Source organism: Daktulosphaira vitifoliae, unplaced genomic scaffold, assembly GCF_025091365.1.
Source record: "Daktulosphaira vitifoliae isolate Bord-2020 unplaced genomic scaffold, ASM2509136v1 Scaffold_4, whole genome shotgun sequence".
NCBI lineage: Eukaryota > Metazoa > Arthropoda > Insecta > Hemiptera > Phylloxeridae > Daktulosphaira > Daktulosphaira vitifoliae.
The window spans coordinates 7561968-7580182 of record NW_026099575.1 but is presented as its reverse complement, the minus strand read 5'-3'; the positions used below and the strand labels follow the sequence as shown (position 1 = coordinate 7580182).

General features: G+C 23.3%; 1 protein-coding gene across 4 annotated transcripts; it reads right to left on the bottom strand.

Annotated features, from left to right (window-relative positions):
- Positions 1-195: 195 nt before the first annotated feature.
- LOC126906340 (uncharacterized) lies at positions 196-14833 on the bottom strand. 4 transcript variants are annotated; one of them, XM_050686903.1, is made up of 18 exons: positions 14572-14832; positions 12969-13147; positions 12274-12412; positions 11942-12016; positions 8379-8518; positions 7576-7665; positions 6844-6944; positions 5211-5257; positions 5058-5153; positions 4504-4657; positions 4275-4430; positions 2504-2709; positions 2074-2190; positions 1886-2015; positions 1638-1817; positions 1250-1440; positions 762-878; positions 199-550 (listed from the first exon to the last, which is right to left on the bottom strand). In XM_050686903.1, exons 1-18 carry the CDS (start codon positions 14635-14637, stop codon positions 446-448), a joined length of 2289 nt encoding a protein of 762 aa, XP_050542860.1. In that variant the 5' UTR covers positions 14638-14832; the 3' UTR covers positions 199-445. The 4 variants fall into 4 exon arrangements, with proteins under 4 accessions (XP_050542862.1, XP_050542860.1, XP_050542859.1 ...); XM_050686902.1 differs by having other exon boundaries at positions 200-550; positions 1638-1820; positions 14572-14831; XM_050686905.1 differs by lacking the exon at positions 12969-13147 and having other exon boundaries at positions 196-550; positions 1638-1820; positions 14572-14833.
- Between the last annotated feature and the right edge of the window lie 3382 nt (positions 14834-18215).

Genomic DNA, 18215 nt, shown 5'->3' with positions numbered 1-18215 from the left:
CTTTATGGCGTGATAATATCTGCGGGGTTCTTAAACGTGTATTCACCTTTATATTTCTAAAAATATCTTACACTTTTAATATGAAGGATTGGAAATAGGAAAATTTAAATTATTTTTATTAATAAATATAATAATTAAAGATATTTTATGGAAATAAATTTTATTCATTGTGTACATAATTATTATTTTATTTAACCAATTTAATTTAATTTTCTTTAATTAATTTTTAATAAATTTGTTATTAGTTTTTCAAGATTTATTAGTTAAACACAAGAAAATTATGTAAAAATAAAAATATATAAAAATTTAATTATAAATAAAAAAAAAGAAACCTTATAACTGAATAAAAAAAAAACTTTCTATTTTACAACATGATAAATTATAAAATTTGCATGAAAAATATAACTGAATACTTTCTTTAATATATATATATATATATTTATACTTAAATACTTGAACAATAGTAATTAATGTCTTGACATAAATCAATACCATCTTTTGTTAATAGTACATTTTTATATCCACGAGGATCATTTTCATCAACAAATACCTAGTTAACATTAAAATTAAAATAAATTACTTATATTAAAACTGAAAAAATATAATAATATGATATTTTTAATGAATGAAATAAAATCAAATCTGGGTTTAAAATTCGAAATAAAAATAATGATTGACTAACTCAAAAAATCTAAGATAATACCATTATAAAATATCTCAACATAACAAAATTGTTTTATCAATTTTAGATATTAACTCACCACAAATAAAGGGGTTGATGATGAAATTAGCATGTTGAAATAATTAGTAATTTGTTCAGGTAAAGCTACAACTGGTGTTGTCAAGTTTATACCAATTTTAATAACTGTCTGAGGTATCTATAACAGTAAAAATTATATTGACATCTATTCACAATTTATTTTAAACATTAAAAAATAATATTAACAATAAATATTTTTTTATTTATAATCATACTTAATAATTGAATATCATTTAGCAAAATATATTTTGATAAAAATATATACCAATAAAAAAACAGTAAAAAAAAGAAATGTTTAGTTTATGGGGTGAGTGAATTAAATTTTTACAAATTCTAAAAATTGCTTTCATCAAAATATTGTAATTTTAGCTTAAACCAGAACAATAATTTAGGTAATTGGTAATGATATAGATATATAGGAAGCGCTAAGTGATATTTTTAAGTTGAAAAAATTTGTTGCTATCTTAATATTGTACATATTATTCTTACACATCTTAGCTCATAAGGTAATTCAAACAAATTTTTTCCTTCTATATATTCAATGCTACCAAAATCCATATAAAATACCAAAAAACAATTTTCATTAACTTTTTGACAAATAATTCCCCGTAAAATAATATTCATTGATGATCTGACACCTAGTTTCTCTCCAACCTTTGGATTTCTTCTAACATTCACACCTAAAAGTAACTATGGCTTATGAATTTGAATTAATTAAAAAAAAAATTGTCTACATAAAATTACTTATAAATAACTTTTTTTTTAAAAAAAGGAACAATTTTGATAATAGTATTGATGGACTTAAGTAAAAAAATAATAGTTAAAACATTTTTTGATTACAAGTAATACATTTTTTATTTTTGAAATAAAATTTTACCTTTTATATTACAAAAGTAATCTTCCATTTTTTTCATTAAATTGTTGAAACTATTTATACTTTCATCTGATAATATCCTAACATAAAGTTTTTTTATTGATTCAAAATGAGCTATTACAACCATTGAACTACATTTTAACATTGATCTGTAAGATGTTGTATTAGAATTTTTTTTTTGAACTTCTAGAATAAGTTATATCATAGTATTTACAGAACTAATAGCATAAAAATACTTTTAAGGTTCATACTTGAAACTTTATTCTTTAAATAATTGGAATCATCCAAAAAATTATTTATTTCTTGACAAATATCCACATCATTATCACATTTCATCAAGACAACTTTATTTAATCCATCTTTATCATTTTCATCATAATACTACACAGAAATGTAATTATATTGTACAGTTAAATACACATGAATATTTATTACAAACCATATTTAAATGTTTTCGATACAATTTTTTAAAATAAATTTTTAAATAATTTAATTTTGAAGTATTGTTAAGAGTTTTCATTCCTTTAAGTCCTACTCTGTGTGCTAAATAGGGAATCTAAAATGTAACATTAATATTTAATCTCATAGTAATAATTATTTCAATAAAATTAGGTTATATTGTGTATTAATAAGTTTTAATTATAAGATTTAATTCAATTTAAATTTAATAATTAATATTTTATATCGCATTTAAATTTTACTTAAGTGTAATATATTTATAATACATTGAATACAAGAAAGCGAGCTGAAAAATTGATTTATTTCAAAAGTATTCACTTTTTGAATACAATCATACTATTATTGCTATTAATAAAAAAAGTGAAGTTAATGGGCTTGGTTTCTAAATGCCTTATTTATATTGAACTAACTTGCTTTGCATCTTCTGATAGTTCATAAATAAATTTAGAATAAATATAATGTTTACAGCCAATGTCAACAAAATAACAAAGATATAATTTGGAATTTGTAGTATTTCTATTAAGTATTAAAGCTCTATGAACTTCTTTGTAAAGTGGTAAAAATGCAGCAACCAAATCACCTCTCTCAGGATTATATTTATTCATTTTATTATCATCTGTAAAATAAAAACTAATAAATGAGTATACTTTAAGGTTTTTAATATACTAAACAAGTTAATACTAGCATGATATATTATAAGATTCTATGATGTGCAAGATAGTTTCCAAACACAAAAGGGTGATAGAAAATCCTATGTGAACTACAGAATATAAGTCTTATATTATGTAGTTCACATAGAATTTTCTTAGTAATCTAAGCAAAAGCTGCTACTCCTTATAGTAATAATAAAACTTCGCTTCTCATTAATCTGACATTTTACATTCCATAACTCAAATAACTCAATAACTCAAAAAAGACAAGCTAGAAATCATTAGCAGTCTATTCACTCCCCCTTCTGACAAAAAGGACATAACACCATTACTATACATCTTAAAAAAAGATCAACAAATTTTAGAAATTAATCTTATTCAAAATATATAGTACTTCTTTCCACTCAAAATGGTTCATTATGGAAACCTTTTAAACAGGTCCTCTAAGGCAAATTCTTTTCTCCAGCTTAAGAAAATAGATGGTTCTTGGTAATGACTAACCAAGAAAACGTAAAAATATTTCAAAAACACTTTGCTGAAGTATTCAAATCACATGAAACCACATATTTAATACTCAAAAAAAAAAAACTATCTAATTTCTATGTTCCAAATGACTCCCTCCGCTCAAATTAATTATTTCAGTTGAAACTATAAATTGCATATCTACTTCCCTATTAAAAAAAAGTCTCCAGTTTCATACTTCTAACATATATTTTCAATAATCTATTAAACTTTCTATTACAATGGAAATCAGCAGTAATAATAATAATACTTAAATTTGGCAAAGCTCTGGAAATTCTCTCTTTCTACAGATCTATTAGCCTCCTACCTTCTTTTCTTTAAAGTATTTGAAAAATTAGGATAGTGATTCCATAACAACTCAAAAAAATACTATACCCTACTTAGGTTTCCAAAGCAGGAACTCAAATATTAAACAAATTAATTGGTTAACCGTCTTTATTACCACTTTACTGGAAAAAAAAACAGTACTGCTTTACCATCTTTTTGGATGTTGCTCAAGCTTACAATTGAGTACGGCTTAATGTTCTTTTTAAATTAAAACTTCTCTAACCACCTTCAAACAATCTATTTATAAATCTTACCTCACAGAACACTACTTAACAATACACTACAGCACAACTCTTTTAACGAAATCTGATACAAAGGTAGTGTTACCCCCAGGTGCTTTATCTACTCCTTAATTATTTAACATATTAACAGCTGACTAACCAACTCACCCTAATACAACTGTAGCAAAATATGTAGATGATAGAACTATTCTTTCTATTCATGAAAAATTCTCAAATAGCTTCAGATATTTGCAAACCAATCTCATTGATCTTTAATCCAAGTATCATGACTGGAGTATTAAAATAAACAGAAATAACTTTTATAGCACTACTTTCAAGCTCAAAAAGGGTTTTAATTAAAATTAATTTAATTTAGTTATAAAAAAAAATGTTTAAATTATATTTAGTCTCTAAGTAAATGAGTAGGTTATGATAAATTTAATTCATCTTATTTTACATACTATTATTATAAAAAGCAAAAAAATTGTTCATATAGTCTTCAAATTTTTTTTTTTGTTCTACAAAGTTGACATAAACAAAATCAACATTTGAACCATAACAAAATTCAACAACTGATTTACTTGGAATATTAAAAACATTTTGTTGATCCCTAGATGCTAAGAATTTAAAAAAAAAAATACAATTAAAAAAAAAAAAAAATTTAATCAAAAAATCTTTTACAAAGCTTACTTATTTCATTGTTAATTTTATTCAAATTTTGGTTTCCATTAACAGGTAATTTGAGAATATCTGAAGAAAAATTTATTAATATTGTTTTTATTTTCTCAGGTTTATACTTAATATTTTCATTAACTGGCTTAACAAAAGTTAAATAATTATGATCCTACAAAAAAAATAACAAAATATTTTGTAGAATTATTACTAATTGAAGATTTAGTTTATGTAAGTAAACTTATTATTAAATAAAAGTAAGTCTCTTAATTATTTTCATTATCTTTAAATTTTTTTAGACTTACAAATTTGATAATTTTATATTAAAAAAATTAAAATATATTAATATTATTTAATAAAACTACTTTCATTTAATATAAAATTAATTTCAAAGGTTATTAGAAATATTTTTTTATTAAATTGTTATTATTTAACAACATATTTTTAAAAACTTTTAAATTAAAACTATTTTCATAAATTTTATAGAATATCTTAAGTTATTTATTTTTTTTATATTCTCACATAAATATATATAATTAATTAAAAGACTAAATAATACAATAATTATTTACCATTTTAAAAGGTATATTAATAGTTAGGTGTTTAAGTAAGTTAGCACCAAAATCATGTATGTCTTGAAAGGTATTTCCTTTTTTTATCTGAAGTACCTAAAAAAGTAAGAAAATAAATAATTGGTAAAATATTTTATATTGCAAAGTTATTACTTCTTGTAAAACGTTGGAAAACACAAAGTTCATATATTCTTTCAAATCTATAATAAAATGCTCTAGTTAATTTTAAATTTTAATAGGATATTTTTCATTAAATGATATTTTAATTTTGTAACGAATATTAGATATTATTTCAATTTAAAATGAAAATATCTTCTTAAGCATTAAAGACTTCATTTTGAAACATTGCCCAACTATTAATAAAATGTGCAATGATGTGTGATACATTTTTCAGAGTCTTAAATGATTGCGATTTTTTGTTTGCAAAAGTTTTTTGTTCAAAGTTTGAAAAACTTATTTTATTTACTGTCAAATGTACCAACTTTATTAAATGTTAATTCTTTTAAAGATTTCTTTACTTATTTTTAGTGAACAAATATTCTGTGTTTTTAACAATACTTTTTTAAAAATTTTATTAACAGGTTGATGGACAGTTAATGACATGGTTTAGCTAAAAAGAGTGCCCACTGGTTTTATGAGATGCATGGGATCAGAACAACTTCCTCCTTCATAAAAAATCATTGAAAATATTACTGCTATATTAGTAATGACATTTTTAGAATAGTTTTTATACCACTGTTATAGCAGTAATATTTAAAAGTGACCCCAGACATCAAATTTTAATATTACTGTCATAACAGTAATATATGATTTTGTCCATCAACGTGTTATAATTTTTTATTAATGCTGTAAATTGATACGACTAAAACAATAATTTATATCTAACTGTTCCAAGTTAAACTAGTATTTTAAATTAACCCATTTGATAATATTGATTATTTATTTATAGTAAAAAAATACCAGTATAAACTAGAACATGCTAACCCAATTAAACAATTTTTTTTTTAACATTAGCATATCATTTTTTTTTATGTATTATTTACCCCATAAATTTGGAACCAATTGACTGAAAAATTTTTTCTTTTTATTTTATATCATATTAATAATAAACATAGAAAAATTAAAATTTGGTTCTATAAGTTATTCCAAATTTGTGTGGATAATGTTTTCATCAATTATTATTGAGGTTCATTTAACATATTATTTGGCAAGCTAGTAGCGACACAACCAAGGTTGATTAAGTTATAACCCAATGAAATGCATAGCATTGTTTGAATTCATTATTTAGCATAAAATATTTTAGTGATACAGTCTGTAAAATTTATAAATGATTATATTTGTTTATACAAAATATAAAAAAATAGTCGAAAAATTTTTGATGAGCAAAAAAAAAAAATAGACTTAAAACATTTATAAAATAATAACTTGCAAGATCCAGCAAAAAAATTTTCTCATTGCATCTCTGAAATAATAGCCTAATAGACACTAAGTATTCAAGTTAACAGACAAAAAATAAAAATGTGTCATGTTAAAATTAATACCATTTTAGCTTTACATTGAAAATAAAAATATTTTTAAGGTATTTTTGTAAACGTTAGATCATTATACCATTGAAAATTATGATATTTTTAAGAGAAACCATTTAATGATCTTAAAAAAAACTCATCATTACACCCTAGTACTTAGTTCCTAATTTACAAAGGTAATTTGAAAGTTAATTACAATTATTATAAGGAAATAAAAATACATGTTAGTTCATAAAATCTAATAAGTTTATAATTTATACTTGATTTATCCAAGCATGCATGAATTTGAAATTTATTATAACTTTCTTTTGTAGAACATATAGATTTGTTTTTTGGATTACAAATAAATTCTTCAGAAAAACTAAAAATAATAAAAATTATATAGAATATCAATTAAATTAATAGCCTTTAAAAAGAAATATATTTATTGTAATTAAATACATGCAGAGTGATCTGTTTATCATAATCCACTACACTATTATAAAATAAAAATAATTTCAGAAATTTATTTTGACTTTTTATAGTTGCATTTGTATTTTAATTTATCTGTTGTCATATAATTTTTAGATTTATTCCATATATCTTATAGGGATGTGAACTTTATTTTTTAAATGGCAACAAATTTATTAAATTAGCTCATAAAATAAAAAGTAATCTAATTAGGAAAATTATTGGTCTATAACAACATTAGAAGTAATACTTTGAAAGATAATCACATTTTTGTGTCTAGATGGGAGGAGAAACGTGGTCAATAAATGGCTAATGATAAAAATAGCAACATCTACGTTTCACCTCCAGTCTATATTTTAAATTCTAATAATTTTTTTTAAGTATTGGTCCTAAAATTGTTATTGATCTGTCATTTTTTTAAATAGATTACTTTTTATTTTTATTTTTTATTAGCAAGTTTAAAACATGTAAACAAGTGAAGTTGAATAATCCAAAAATATAAGCATATTTCAATATTTATATTCATAAATTTGTAAGATTACCTGTTTAATAATAAATTATCATAAAGTTTTTCCTTTTGCTTGCATTTCATACTATTTTTAGATATTTTACTGATAGACATTTCATTTATTCTGAGACAAATTTTAATATAAAATTTAACAAAAAAAAAAAAAAATTAAAATAATTTTCATAACCCTTTAGAATATTGAAAATTTTATTGTGAAAATACAATATAGATATGAAAATAAATAGTTTATGACTACCACATATTTTATTTTTTATAATTTAAATAATATCAGTGGATTAATAAGTGTAATCATCTGGAAGGTTATACATTATAAATTTTTCTAAAGAAAAATTATTTGTTTCTTCCCCAAATAAATATTTTTGCTATAAGAATTTATCCCTCTTAATTAAGTTTCTAAGTGTAGGTGTAGGGAGAGTGGCGCGTCCATCGCCCAATGTAGACCATGTACATTGTAATAGCCCCACGCTGATCTTAAGTGGTTGGTATGGTCTGGTCCTCCAGGTTGGGGGTTTAGCATAGGGCTGACAACTCTATCTTAGAAAAAACACGTTGTTATGTTACCTATCACAAAATAATGGTGGCAAAAACTCTAATAGGATTGTAATGCCAGTAAAGAAAAAGAAGAATTAAGCTACTGCTTCGTACTACCTACAAACCCCATAAATTTAATTCAAAAGTGGTATAAAATAATAGTGAAAGAAATGTTTTTTTTCTTAAAATACTCTTGTAGCTTTTAACATTCTAGCATTAATTAAACTTTATACCAATAAAATAAAAGTTAATAATTTTTGAATTAAGAACAAAAATAATTAATACTTAGGATCAAATGTTTGGATATTTGAAGATACGTGAATATTTTCAACTTCTACTAAGTCAAGGTCAGGTTCAATACATAAATTATTTATTTCTTCATTGCAATTTTTTAATTCTACCAATACATATCCTTTATATAATTCCTGAATAAAAAAAATTGTAGTAAAATTCATAAAGTATCAATAATTGATAATGCAAGAAAAAACAAATAATTCCTAAAATTAGTTTAAAAACTAAAACCATTAAATAAATGAAATGTATTTTTAATAGGCTTAATTTTAATAATGAAGACAAAAAAAATTATGACCAATACATATAATAATATAATTAGAAAAACAGATTCATTTAATAGAACATTATTAACCCTTAAACAGTCGCGTGGGGGTCTAGCATACCCCACATAAATAAAAACGGATGTATTATATTGCATAAAAGGTGTATATAGATATAAATTTAGAAGATGGTTTTTATAGTAATATTGAATCGATTTTCATAAATAAATACCTTCGAAAAAAAAAATGTATGACTTAAAATATTCATCAAAATTTAAATGGGTCATATTTAACCCCACGCGATTTGTAACGTTATAATTTTTTTTTTTGAACTTGTATTTTTTTCAAAATATTGTTTTATTGTAAATGCAATGTTATAATCGATATAATATTGTGCAATTGAAATTATGTGGATCTGCCACCGACTGTGCAATTAAGTTGTAAAAATAAATAATCTATTGAGAATTTCCACTACTCGATGATACGGAACAAATAAGAACTAAACATGTAAAAAATACATCGCGTATATTAAACAGTATGCAAAGATTGTTAGGAGAAAAATCAATGTTCAACAGATTCAGAATAATTGTATATACTCGTATAATAATAATAAAATGTATTGTAATATTAATAATAAAAAAATACCCAGCACAGGGGTGTCGCGGCACAGTGGTGACGTGGCATAGATGGATCAAGTATAATAATATCTGACAGTGATTAAAATCACTATAAAAAAAAAAAACGCTTCGATGCAAATCTTTAGATAGTGTTTAATTTTAAAAAAATTGGTGAATTATTCCAAAAGCCACATGATCTGCTAGTTCATTATTAATATCCTGATTAAGATAAAGTATATCGAATGAAAAAGAGATTATTAAAAAATAATATTTCTCATAAAAAAATTGTATTGATCCATACACTATTCAATATGTCATAGCATTATAAAGTTAAAAATGTAAAAAATAAAATCGAGAATTTTCACACAATAATAGCATTCGGTAGCCATTTTCACCATGAAGATCAAATAAAGTCCGAAATTTTTTTTCTGCATATTAAAGTAAATTACATTAGCTTTAATTTAAGATATATATAAAAGTGTCAGACTTTCCGGAACACTTTCAAAATTTAAGTTGAAAAAGTAAATTTTTTGTGAAAAAGTTATCATTTTAAATCCCCCCCTGTGGGCAGGTAAAGGGTCAGATATAAAAAAAATATATACCAAATGATAGGTAAAAACATCATGCATCTATAAAAAAAAATTATATTGATCCATACATCTTTCAAAAAATTATAGCATTATAAAGTTAAAAATATAAAAAAGAATTTTTTTACAAAAATCGTATTTTTTTTATAAACTTTGATGTCTGTTTTNATTTTCACACAATAATAGCATTTGGTAGCCATTTTCACCTTGAAGATAAAATAAAGTCCAAAATTTTTTTTCTGCATATTAAAGTATATTACATTAGCTTTAATTTAAGATATATATAAAAGTGTCAGACTTTCTGGAACACTTTCAAAATTTAAGTTGAAAAAGTAAATTTTTTGTGAAAAAGTTGTCATTTTGAATCCCCCCCTGTGGGCAGGTAAAAAGTCAGATTTATAAAAAAAATATACCAAATGATAGGTAAAGACATCATGCATCTACAAAAAAAAGAATTATATTGATCCATACATCTTTCAAGAAGTTATAGCATTATAAAGTTAAAAATATAAAAAAGAATTTTTTTACAAAAATCGTATTTTTTTTATTAAGTTTAATGTCTGTTTTCACCATGAAGATAAAATAAAGTCCGAAATTTTTTTTTACCATTATAAAGTATATTACATTAGCTTTAATTTAAGATATATATAAAAGTGTCAGACCTTCCGGAACACTTTCAAAAGTTACGTTGAAAAAGTTCTACTTTCTATATGCATTTTTATGTTTTGAATCCCCCCTGTATTTAGGGAAATGGTCCGATTTAAAAAAACAGTATGTCGAATGAAAGATCTATATAAATACTACTTCTCATAAAAAAATTGTAATGATTCATACATTTTTCAAAAAGTTATAGCATAATAAAGTTAAAAATGGAAAATACAAAATCGAAAATTTTCACACAAAAATAGCATTCGGTAGCCATTTTCACCATGAAGATAAGATAAAGTCCGAAATTTTTTTTTTTCATGATAAAGCATATTACATTAGCTTTAATTTAAGATATATATAAAAGTGTCAGACCTTCCGGAACATTTTCAAAATTTAAGTTAAAAAAATTAATTTTTTGTGAAAAAGTTGTCATTTTAAATCCCCCCTTGTGGGCAGGTTAAGGGTTAAATTTATTAAAAAGATATACCAAACGAAAGGTAATGATATTACACATCTATATAAAAAAGAATTATATTGATATGTTTATTTTTGAAAAAGTTATGGCACTTTTAAGTAAAAAAAATTGAAAAAATTTCGAAAATTAGCGATTTTTAAATTTGTAATTTTTTTGGAGGTTTTCCCCATTTACGGGGAACGAGGGCATTTTTTTCAATTTTTGAGGCTAATGTCTTCGACTAGATACAATTTGTGACCTTTTGACGTATCGTTGAAAGAAATCCGTTCGGTGAGAGCTGAGAAAAAGTGGTAACAGACACAAAAAAAAAAAAAAAAAAAACCAAAAAAGTAAAACCATTACCTTCTCAGCTTCGCATCGAAGCTAAAAAATTCAATTCAGAAAAATGATTAAATAAATGTAAATACATATAAAACTAATAAATATAAGCCGTGTTTGAGCTCAAAGAAATACAAGAAAAATTAATTTAAATACATTTTGTAATAGTAAAAGCTTTTGTTTACCATCTTAAAAATAAGAATTTGCAGTTAAAATAATTTTTTTACAAACCAAAATTTTTTAATGAAATTTTGAAAATTAAGTTTTTTTTTTTCGTAATATAATTTTTAGTAATGCACATAATTTTGTAATTTATTTATTTTTTAATTTTTATTATTGAATTTTTATCCATATTTATATATCGTATGGTAACAAATAATGTCTTTTAATTAAAAAAAATGAACTTTTTAATACTTTTTTAGAAATGGGGTCTGATAGACCCCACGCGGCTATGAACGTTAAAAATAGACACGCACCTGCTAAAGGGTTAAGTTAACTTCAATTTAATGAGATGTTATTTTCTTAAAAAATATAATTTTGTTGTCAACAACTAAATACAGTTATACTACAAAATATAAATATTTGATATGTAAGACTTAACAAGTTTTTCTTGAGTTTTCACTTTACTATAGAAAAAAAATTTACTTACACTTTTAGATAGTAAAGGCTTTACATAAAACTTGCGAGAATTAGGAATATCATTCACTGGTTTTATTGCAATACACTGAAATAACAAAATTATTTCATTTTAAATTAATAACTATTTGAATAATGTAGTAATTAGTACAGGAAAACACATAATCCTTTTTAATATGAACAATAGTGTATATGTACAATACTAATTATATAGAAAAACCTCTAGGTTTATTTATTTGTTACATTAATATAAATTTATTCAAGTATACAACCATAAATTCATTGAAGTATTGAATTAGAATTTGAGTTATAATTTATTAAAATAATTTATATTTTCATACTTACCAAAGGATCATACTTTAAATCTTCTGGAAGATTATATAAAACATTTAATGATTTTTCAATTAATAATCCAGTATCAATTATTGCTACAATAGTATTGTTGGTCAAAAATTCATTATAACTCAGCATTCTGCCTCTACACCTGTAAAATAAAAATACTTAAAATAACATACTAAAAATAAATACATAACAAAATAAACATGTGTATTGAGTGTCCTACCATGATTTACTAATTTTAACATAAGTTTATAAAGTCAAATTAGTAAATCATGGTTGGACACTCTGTATATAAATAACAGGTGTATATAAGAGAGACTTAGCCATTCTTAAGTCAATACTTTATTAATAACAAAATGTTAGATATCATAATCAATAACTTTAAGTCTTCAATAATGCAGAAACTTATTTAGTCTCAATATTAAGCTGATTCAGTATTTTTATTTAATTTTAATAAGCTCCAAATGAGCTATATTGCTTAACAATCACAAAAAAATAACAACTTGTATTTTGCAGACAAAATTAAAAAAAGAATTGTTGATCTTTCTCTCTCTACCAAAAAACCGAAAAGAAATAAAAAGGAGTTTTAGCTTGTAGCTATCATTGCATTTTGTTTTGTCTATTATAACAAACAAAAGCCTAACACAACTTATTAAATAAGAAAGTAAAAATAAATTGAACAAAAAATTTAATTAACTAACCACATTCCTTCTAATTCTACTGCAACCAACTCAAACATTTTGAATCTTTTTACTTTACAAAATGTATGACTTAACATGGCCATTTTATGAATATCTTGACACATCCTTAAATAGTTTTCATTTGTTGTTATTTTATATATTTCATCATTATTTGCCTTGTTACCAGGTATAATAAATACCTATAAAAAATATAATTAAATTTTTAGTAATAAATGAAGGTTTTCAATTAATTAAAATAGTATTTGTAATTTTTAATTAATACAGTAATGGGCTTGATACAAGATTTGTTTTATAATTTTGAATTTTGGGCATATATATAAAAAAGATACAAAAATTTAGATTTCTAACTATCCATTAGATAATGTTAAATTTCACTTGATACTTGAAAAAAAAAATTAAAAAAGTATGTTATTTGGTATATATGATATTATATTGACTATATAACTTAGGCAGTTATTACCATTCTATTGTTTATTTGAATAGAATTTAAAAAAAATATTTACTTCTGATTTTTATTTTGCTTTTAACCTTTAACATAAATAATAATTTATAAACACTTAATTTCTCAAAAAAATTTCTGAATAATTTGCCATAACTTAATATCACAATCATAGACTCAAGGTTAGACCAATATACATTTTAAACGAATAAAAATAATTTAAAATGATTAGTTTTAGATAAAATGTATAACATTTTTTTTAAAGTTTTTATTTATAATCATCTTAACATTATTACACATTAAAAATTGTTAATATTTCAATTACTTATTTGAATGAAATTATAGTAATAATCCAAACAGTTTTTCCTAGTTGGTTGAGGATATTTTACTAAAAGTTTCTACAATTTATAATTGAACTCATTTAATAATTATATCATTTCCTCGTTCAAATACTTTCAGTAAGATATGATATTAGAATTCATATCTCAAATGTTTTAAGGGAATAATTAACACCCTTAGCTTTTAAAATTTTTAACAGTCGTTATAAAATCTTGAGTTTTCAATAGCCAAATCCTCCAAAAAGAACTTTACATACAGTAATTTTTCTACATTTTTTTTATAAGGTTTAACATTCTTAAATTCTCTTTTTCTTTAAATTTTTTCAAAATTGAACACCAACACTGAGTATGGATATAAACGTTACTACAGGGTTTTCAATTTCATTAATTAAACAATTTATTTCTTAATAATTCATAAAAAAAATTAAAATACCTATGCATTCTTCTCATGTCATTAACAAGAAAAAGTAGAGTTACTCATACATAACTTATCTAGATATTGAAACATAAATTATCATAGAAGTACATTTATCCTAAGCTACATTTTTAAAATGATTTGAAAAAAATGATCAGCTTTTGTATTTATTTTCTATTTATATAATACATTAAAATAAAAATGTATAATAATGGCTAAAAATAATTATTTGGAACAGTATCAATATTCTAGTTAAAACTAATATTAAATTACCAAAAAAGTTTTAAGATATCAATATTTATACAAATATAAATCAAAATAATTAACTATTTGAAGAAATATAAACAATTTAATCGTTGATATTTTTAACAATGATACTTAAATAACTGCTTAAAACTAAATTAAACTTACAGGAGTCCAAGTGTGCAGTGGTAAAAATTGCTTCACTTGATCGGATGTAAGACTTAGAAGAGACATAGTTTTAGTCAATACACTGTAAAATAAGTTTATAATTTTAAAGTTTACTTTTGAAACAATAGACAAAATTACGTAAATAAGAAATATCCATATAAAATTTATCAATATCGCTAAGCATTAACCATAAATGAAATGCATTGCTTTAAATTTTAACGACATTTAAGACTAAAAAGATAAAACATAAGTATTGTTAAATTTATATTTATATTTTTGTAATAACAAGAAATGAATGAAATCAATGATAAACATTAAAATATGATAAATAGGACAGGTGTTTGGTTACAAATAACTTAATGGATTATATTTCATTGTATAAGCAATCAAATGACTATTTATCTACACATGTGATTTCATTGACAACTTGATATATACAATTTTTAAATCATAGTAATCAGATTTTTATTTTAGCTTCGAGCAAAGCTGAGAAGGTATTAATTTTACTATGATTTTTTTTTTGTAACTGAACATTCAATCTCAGCTCTCGCTAGATGAACAATACGTCAAAAGATCACAAATTGTACCTAGTCAAAGACATTACCCTCAAATATTGAAAAAAAATGTCCTCTTTCCCCGTAAATGGGGGAAATCTCCAATAAAATTACAATTATAAAAATCAGTAATTTTCGACATTTTTTCAATTTTTTTTCTTGAAACTACCATAACTTAAAAATGAACAAATCAATAATCTTTTTTTTATATAAATACCTATGGTATTTACATTTATTTATCATTTGATATATTTTTGTTAACATTTGACCCTTTGCCTGCTCACCGGGGGAGTTTCAAACTGGCAACTTTTTCACAAAAAATTAACTTATTTCACATAGCTTTTGAAAATGTTCCGGAAATACTGACATTTTTATACGTATCTTAAATTAAAGCATATGTAATATATTTCAATTCGAAAAAAAAAATTTGATCTCTGGACTTCGTGGTGATTACGGACATCAAAGTTCCATCCAAATTTTTAAAATTTAATTTTAATCGTTGAGTTTAAAGTCCATTTAAAAGTCTTAGAAAATAGCAGATATAGAATTCAATTATCTAATGTCAAATATAAATATTACTACAACTTCTATTTATGACTATAATACTCTTTTTTTTTTTTATATAATCATTGGGTTGGTCAATACCATTGGTATATCCTGGGGAAATTTATGTGCAGTGTTTTCCCATTGCCTTCTGGCCTGGGAACATGGTGCTTTCTCGCCACCGCAAAAGCGCACCACCCATAGTCACCCAACCATTCACCTACGGCGGTAGACGCGGCATAACACTAGAGTTTTGTCAACTAGTGTGACCAGCGCGCCACACCACTCTCTAGATTTAATAATCTAGAGTATAATACTTTAAATTATAAAATAATAATTTTGAAACCTATAAAAAAAATTGCCAGTAATTATGTTTTTTAAGTTTTAAATAAGATTATTTCAATTTAGAAATAGAAAAATAATATTTTGTGAACGCAACATTTTAGAACTCTTGAATAGTTTATGAACTTCAATTTGACAAACTATTATAAAACTTTTACTAATTCTTACCAAAAATCTTACTATTCTCACTTGCTATCAAAAAAATAAAACTTAGTTAAAAATTATATGAATAAAATAATGCTCGACAGCTAAGAACCGTTTAAGCATATTATTATTAAAGGATCCGGTTAGGTTCTAGTTCGTGGCTATCTAAAAATAAAAAGTGTTATCCGGTTCAGGTTCTAAAATAGTTTAAGGTTTCGATTAAAAATCCTTTTTTTTTAGGTTCGTTCCAGTCTCGTTTAATACTAAAACTATGTTATCGCAAGAAGGTTGGGTAAAAATGTCGAATACAAATCAATAAATACAATTTTATTTTACAACTAAAGAATATGTCATTAAAAAGTTAGCTATATGATGGTCGGCAGTTAACTTTGAACACCCACTATAGGTTATTGATTTAGTTTAATTTCTTCCCTTATTAACATATATTTCTATACAGGGTGTTCAGTAAGTCAGGAAACGGGTTTCTATTGTTCTCATTGTTACAAACAATGAGAACAATAGAAACCCGTTTCCTGACTTACTGAACACCCTGTATAATTCAACAAGTAATTTTCATAATATTTGGGAACACTGATAAAAAATTAGGAAAATTTATGGATTTGCCATTATGAATAATATTTGGATATTCATAAATATTTATGTGGATACAGTAGTATATAATACCATAGATTAAATACACATAGATAGGCCACGGCATTCAGACAATTGGCAACCGATTTTTTGTTAATTTATACCCGTAGAGATAGCGCTATATATCCTCTCGGAAATATTTAATAATAACTGTCCAGTTTGCTGATATTCAAATAATAGTCACGATTATTGATGTACGGCTAACATCGTTAGCGCAAATTAAGATAAGAACCAGTTAATACTAAAAGGCGATTGCTTATTTGATTTAAATGAAACTTTTCGTTTTAAATACAAATTCGATAAAACATGTGTTTTTTATTTTATTAATATTGATTTAAATTTGACTATTATTTATTTTTTTTAATTTTCTCTTAGTGTTGAAAATCTTAACTTATTACATAACAATTTCTCGCTACCGATTTGTCCACTGTCAAGATTTTTATATTATTTGGTGTTTAATTTCTTAACTTACCAGTAATCAAGTCTAATAAAGATATTTATTAATAATTACACATATTATAAGGATTTCATGTATAAAATTAGTAATTTATTTTTTCAAATATACAATGAAATATTAAAAAAAAACAAATTTTAATAATATATAAATTAAAATATAAAATATAGTTTAAAATATAAAAATTTTAAAAACAAATATTTTAGAAAAAAATATTCAAACAAATAAAGCAATTTTAACCGAAGTTCAGATCACTAAAAATGATAAAATAAGAAGTTAAGATATGTTTTTACCGCAATTAAAAAAAATACACTTATTTTCATGTTGTGTACTCATTGTTATAATTATAATTATACAGATAATAATACAAATAAATATATTAAATGGTAAAACCACGCAAAAGGGACCTTAGTCTTCAGTACTCAAGTGAAAATATGAATAGTGATTATGAAATAGGGAAGATTTTTTATCTAGTTGGATATTTTTACATTGATAGGTTTTAAAAACAACACAAAAATACAAAATAGGCATGATAATTCGTGTTACAATAAGATGTAAACATAGCTAATACATCCTGTTTTTAATGCAATTCCAAATATAATCCTGGCGCCGAGATATCGTATTATTAAATCGTACTCTTTTACGTGGTCTATAGTACAATTGTTTTACGATCTCTCAAAAAGTGTTAAATTTTATTTTTAATCGTGTTAAATTTGTAAGGTCACATGAATTCATGAAATTAGGCTTGTCAGAATCTATCATTAAAGTAAAAAGGACCCATACTAATTATACAACTGGAATTATATCTCTAGCTATATATATGATCTTATAGTAATTAAGAAAATGTTTTTATTGGAAGTTGTATAACATAAATCAAAGATAATTATGCAATCATACCGATTTTAAACACATCAGAAAAAGATGTTTCGATTTCTATAAATAATATTAAATTTGAT

Coding starts and splice junctions, on each gene's coding strand:
- LOC126906340 (XM_050686902.1), bottom strand. CDS start 14,637: ATGTCTCTTCTAAGTCTTACATCCGATCAAGTGAAGCAATTTTTACCA. Junction 13,148..14,571: donor CACTGCACACTTGGACTCCT/GTAAGTTTAATT, acceptor TATTTTTTATAG/GTATTTATTATACCTGGTAA. Junction 12,017..12,273: donor ATTTAAAGTATGATCCTTTG/GTAAGTATGAAA, acceptor TTGTTATTTCAG/TGTATTGCAATAAAACCAGT.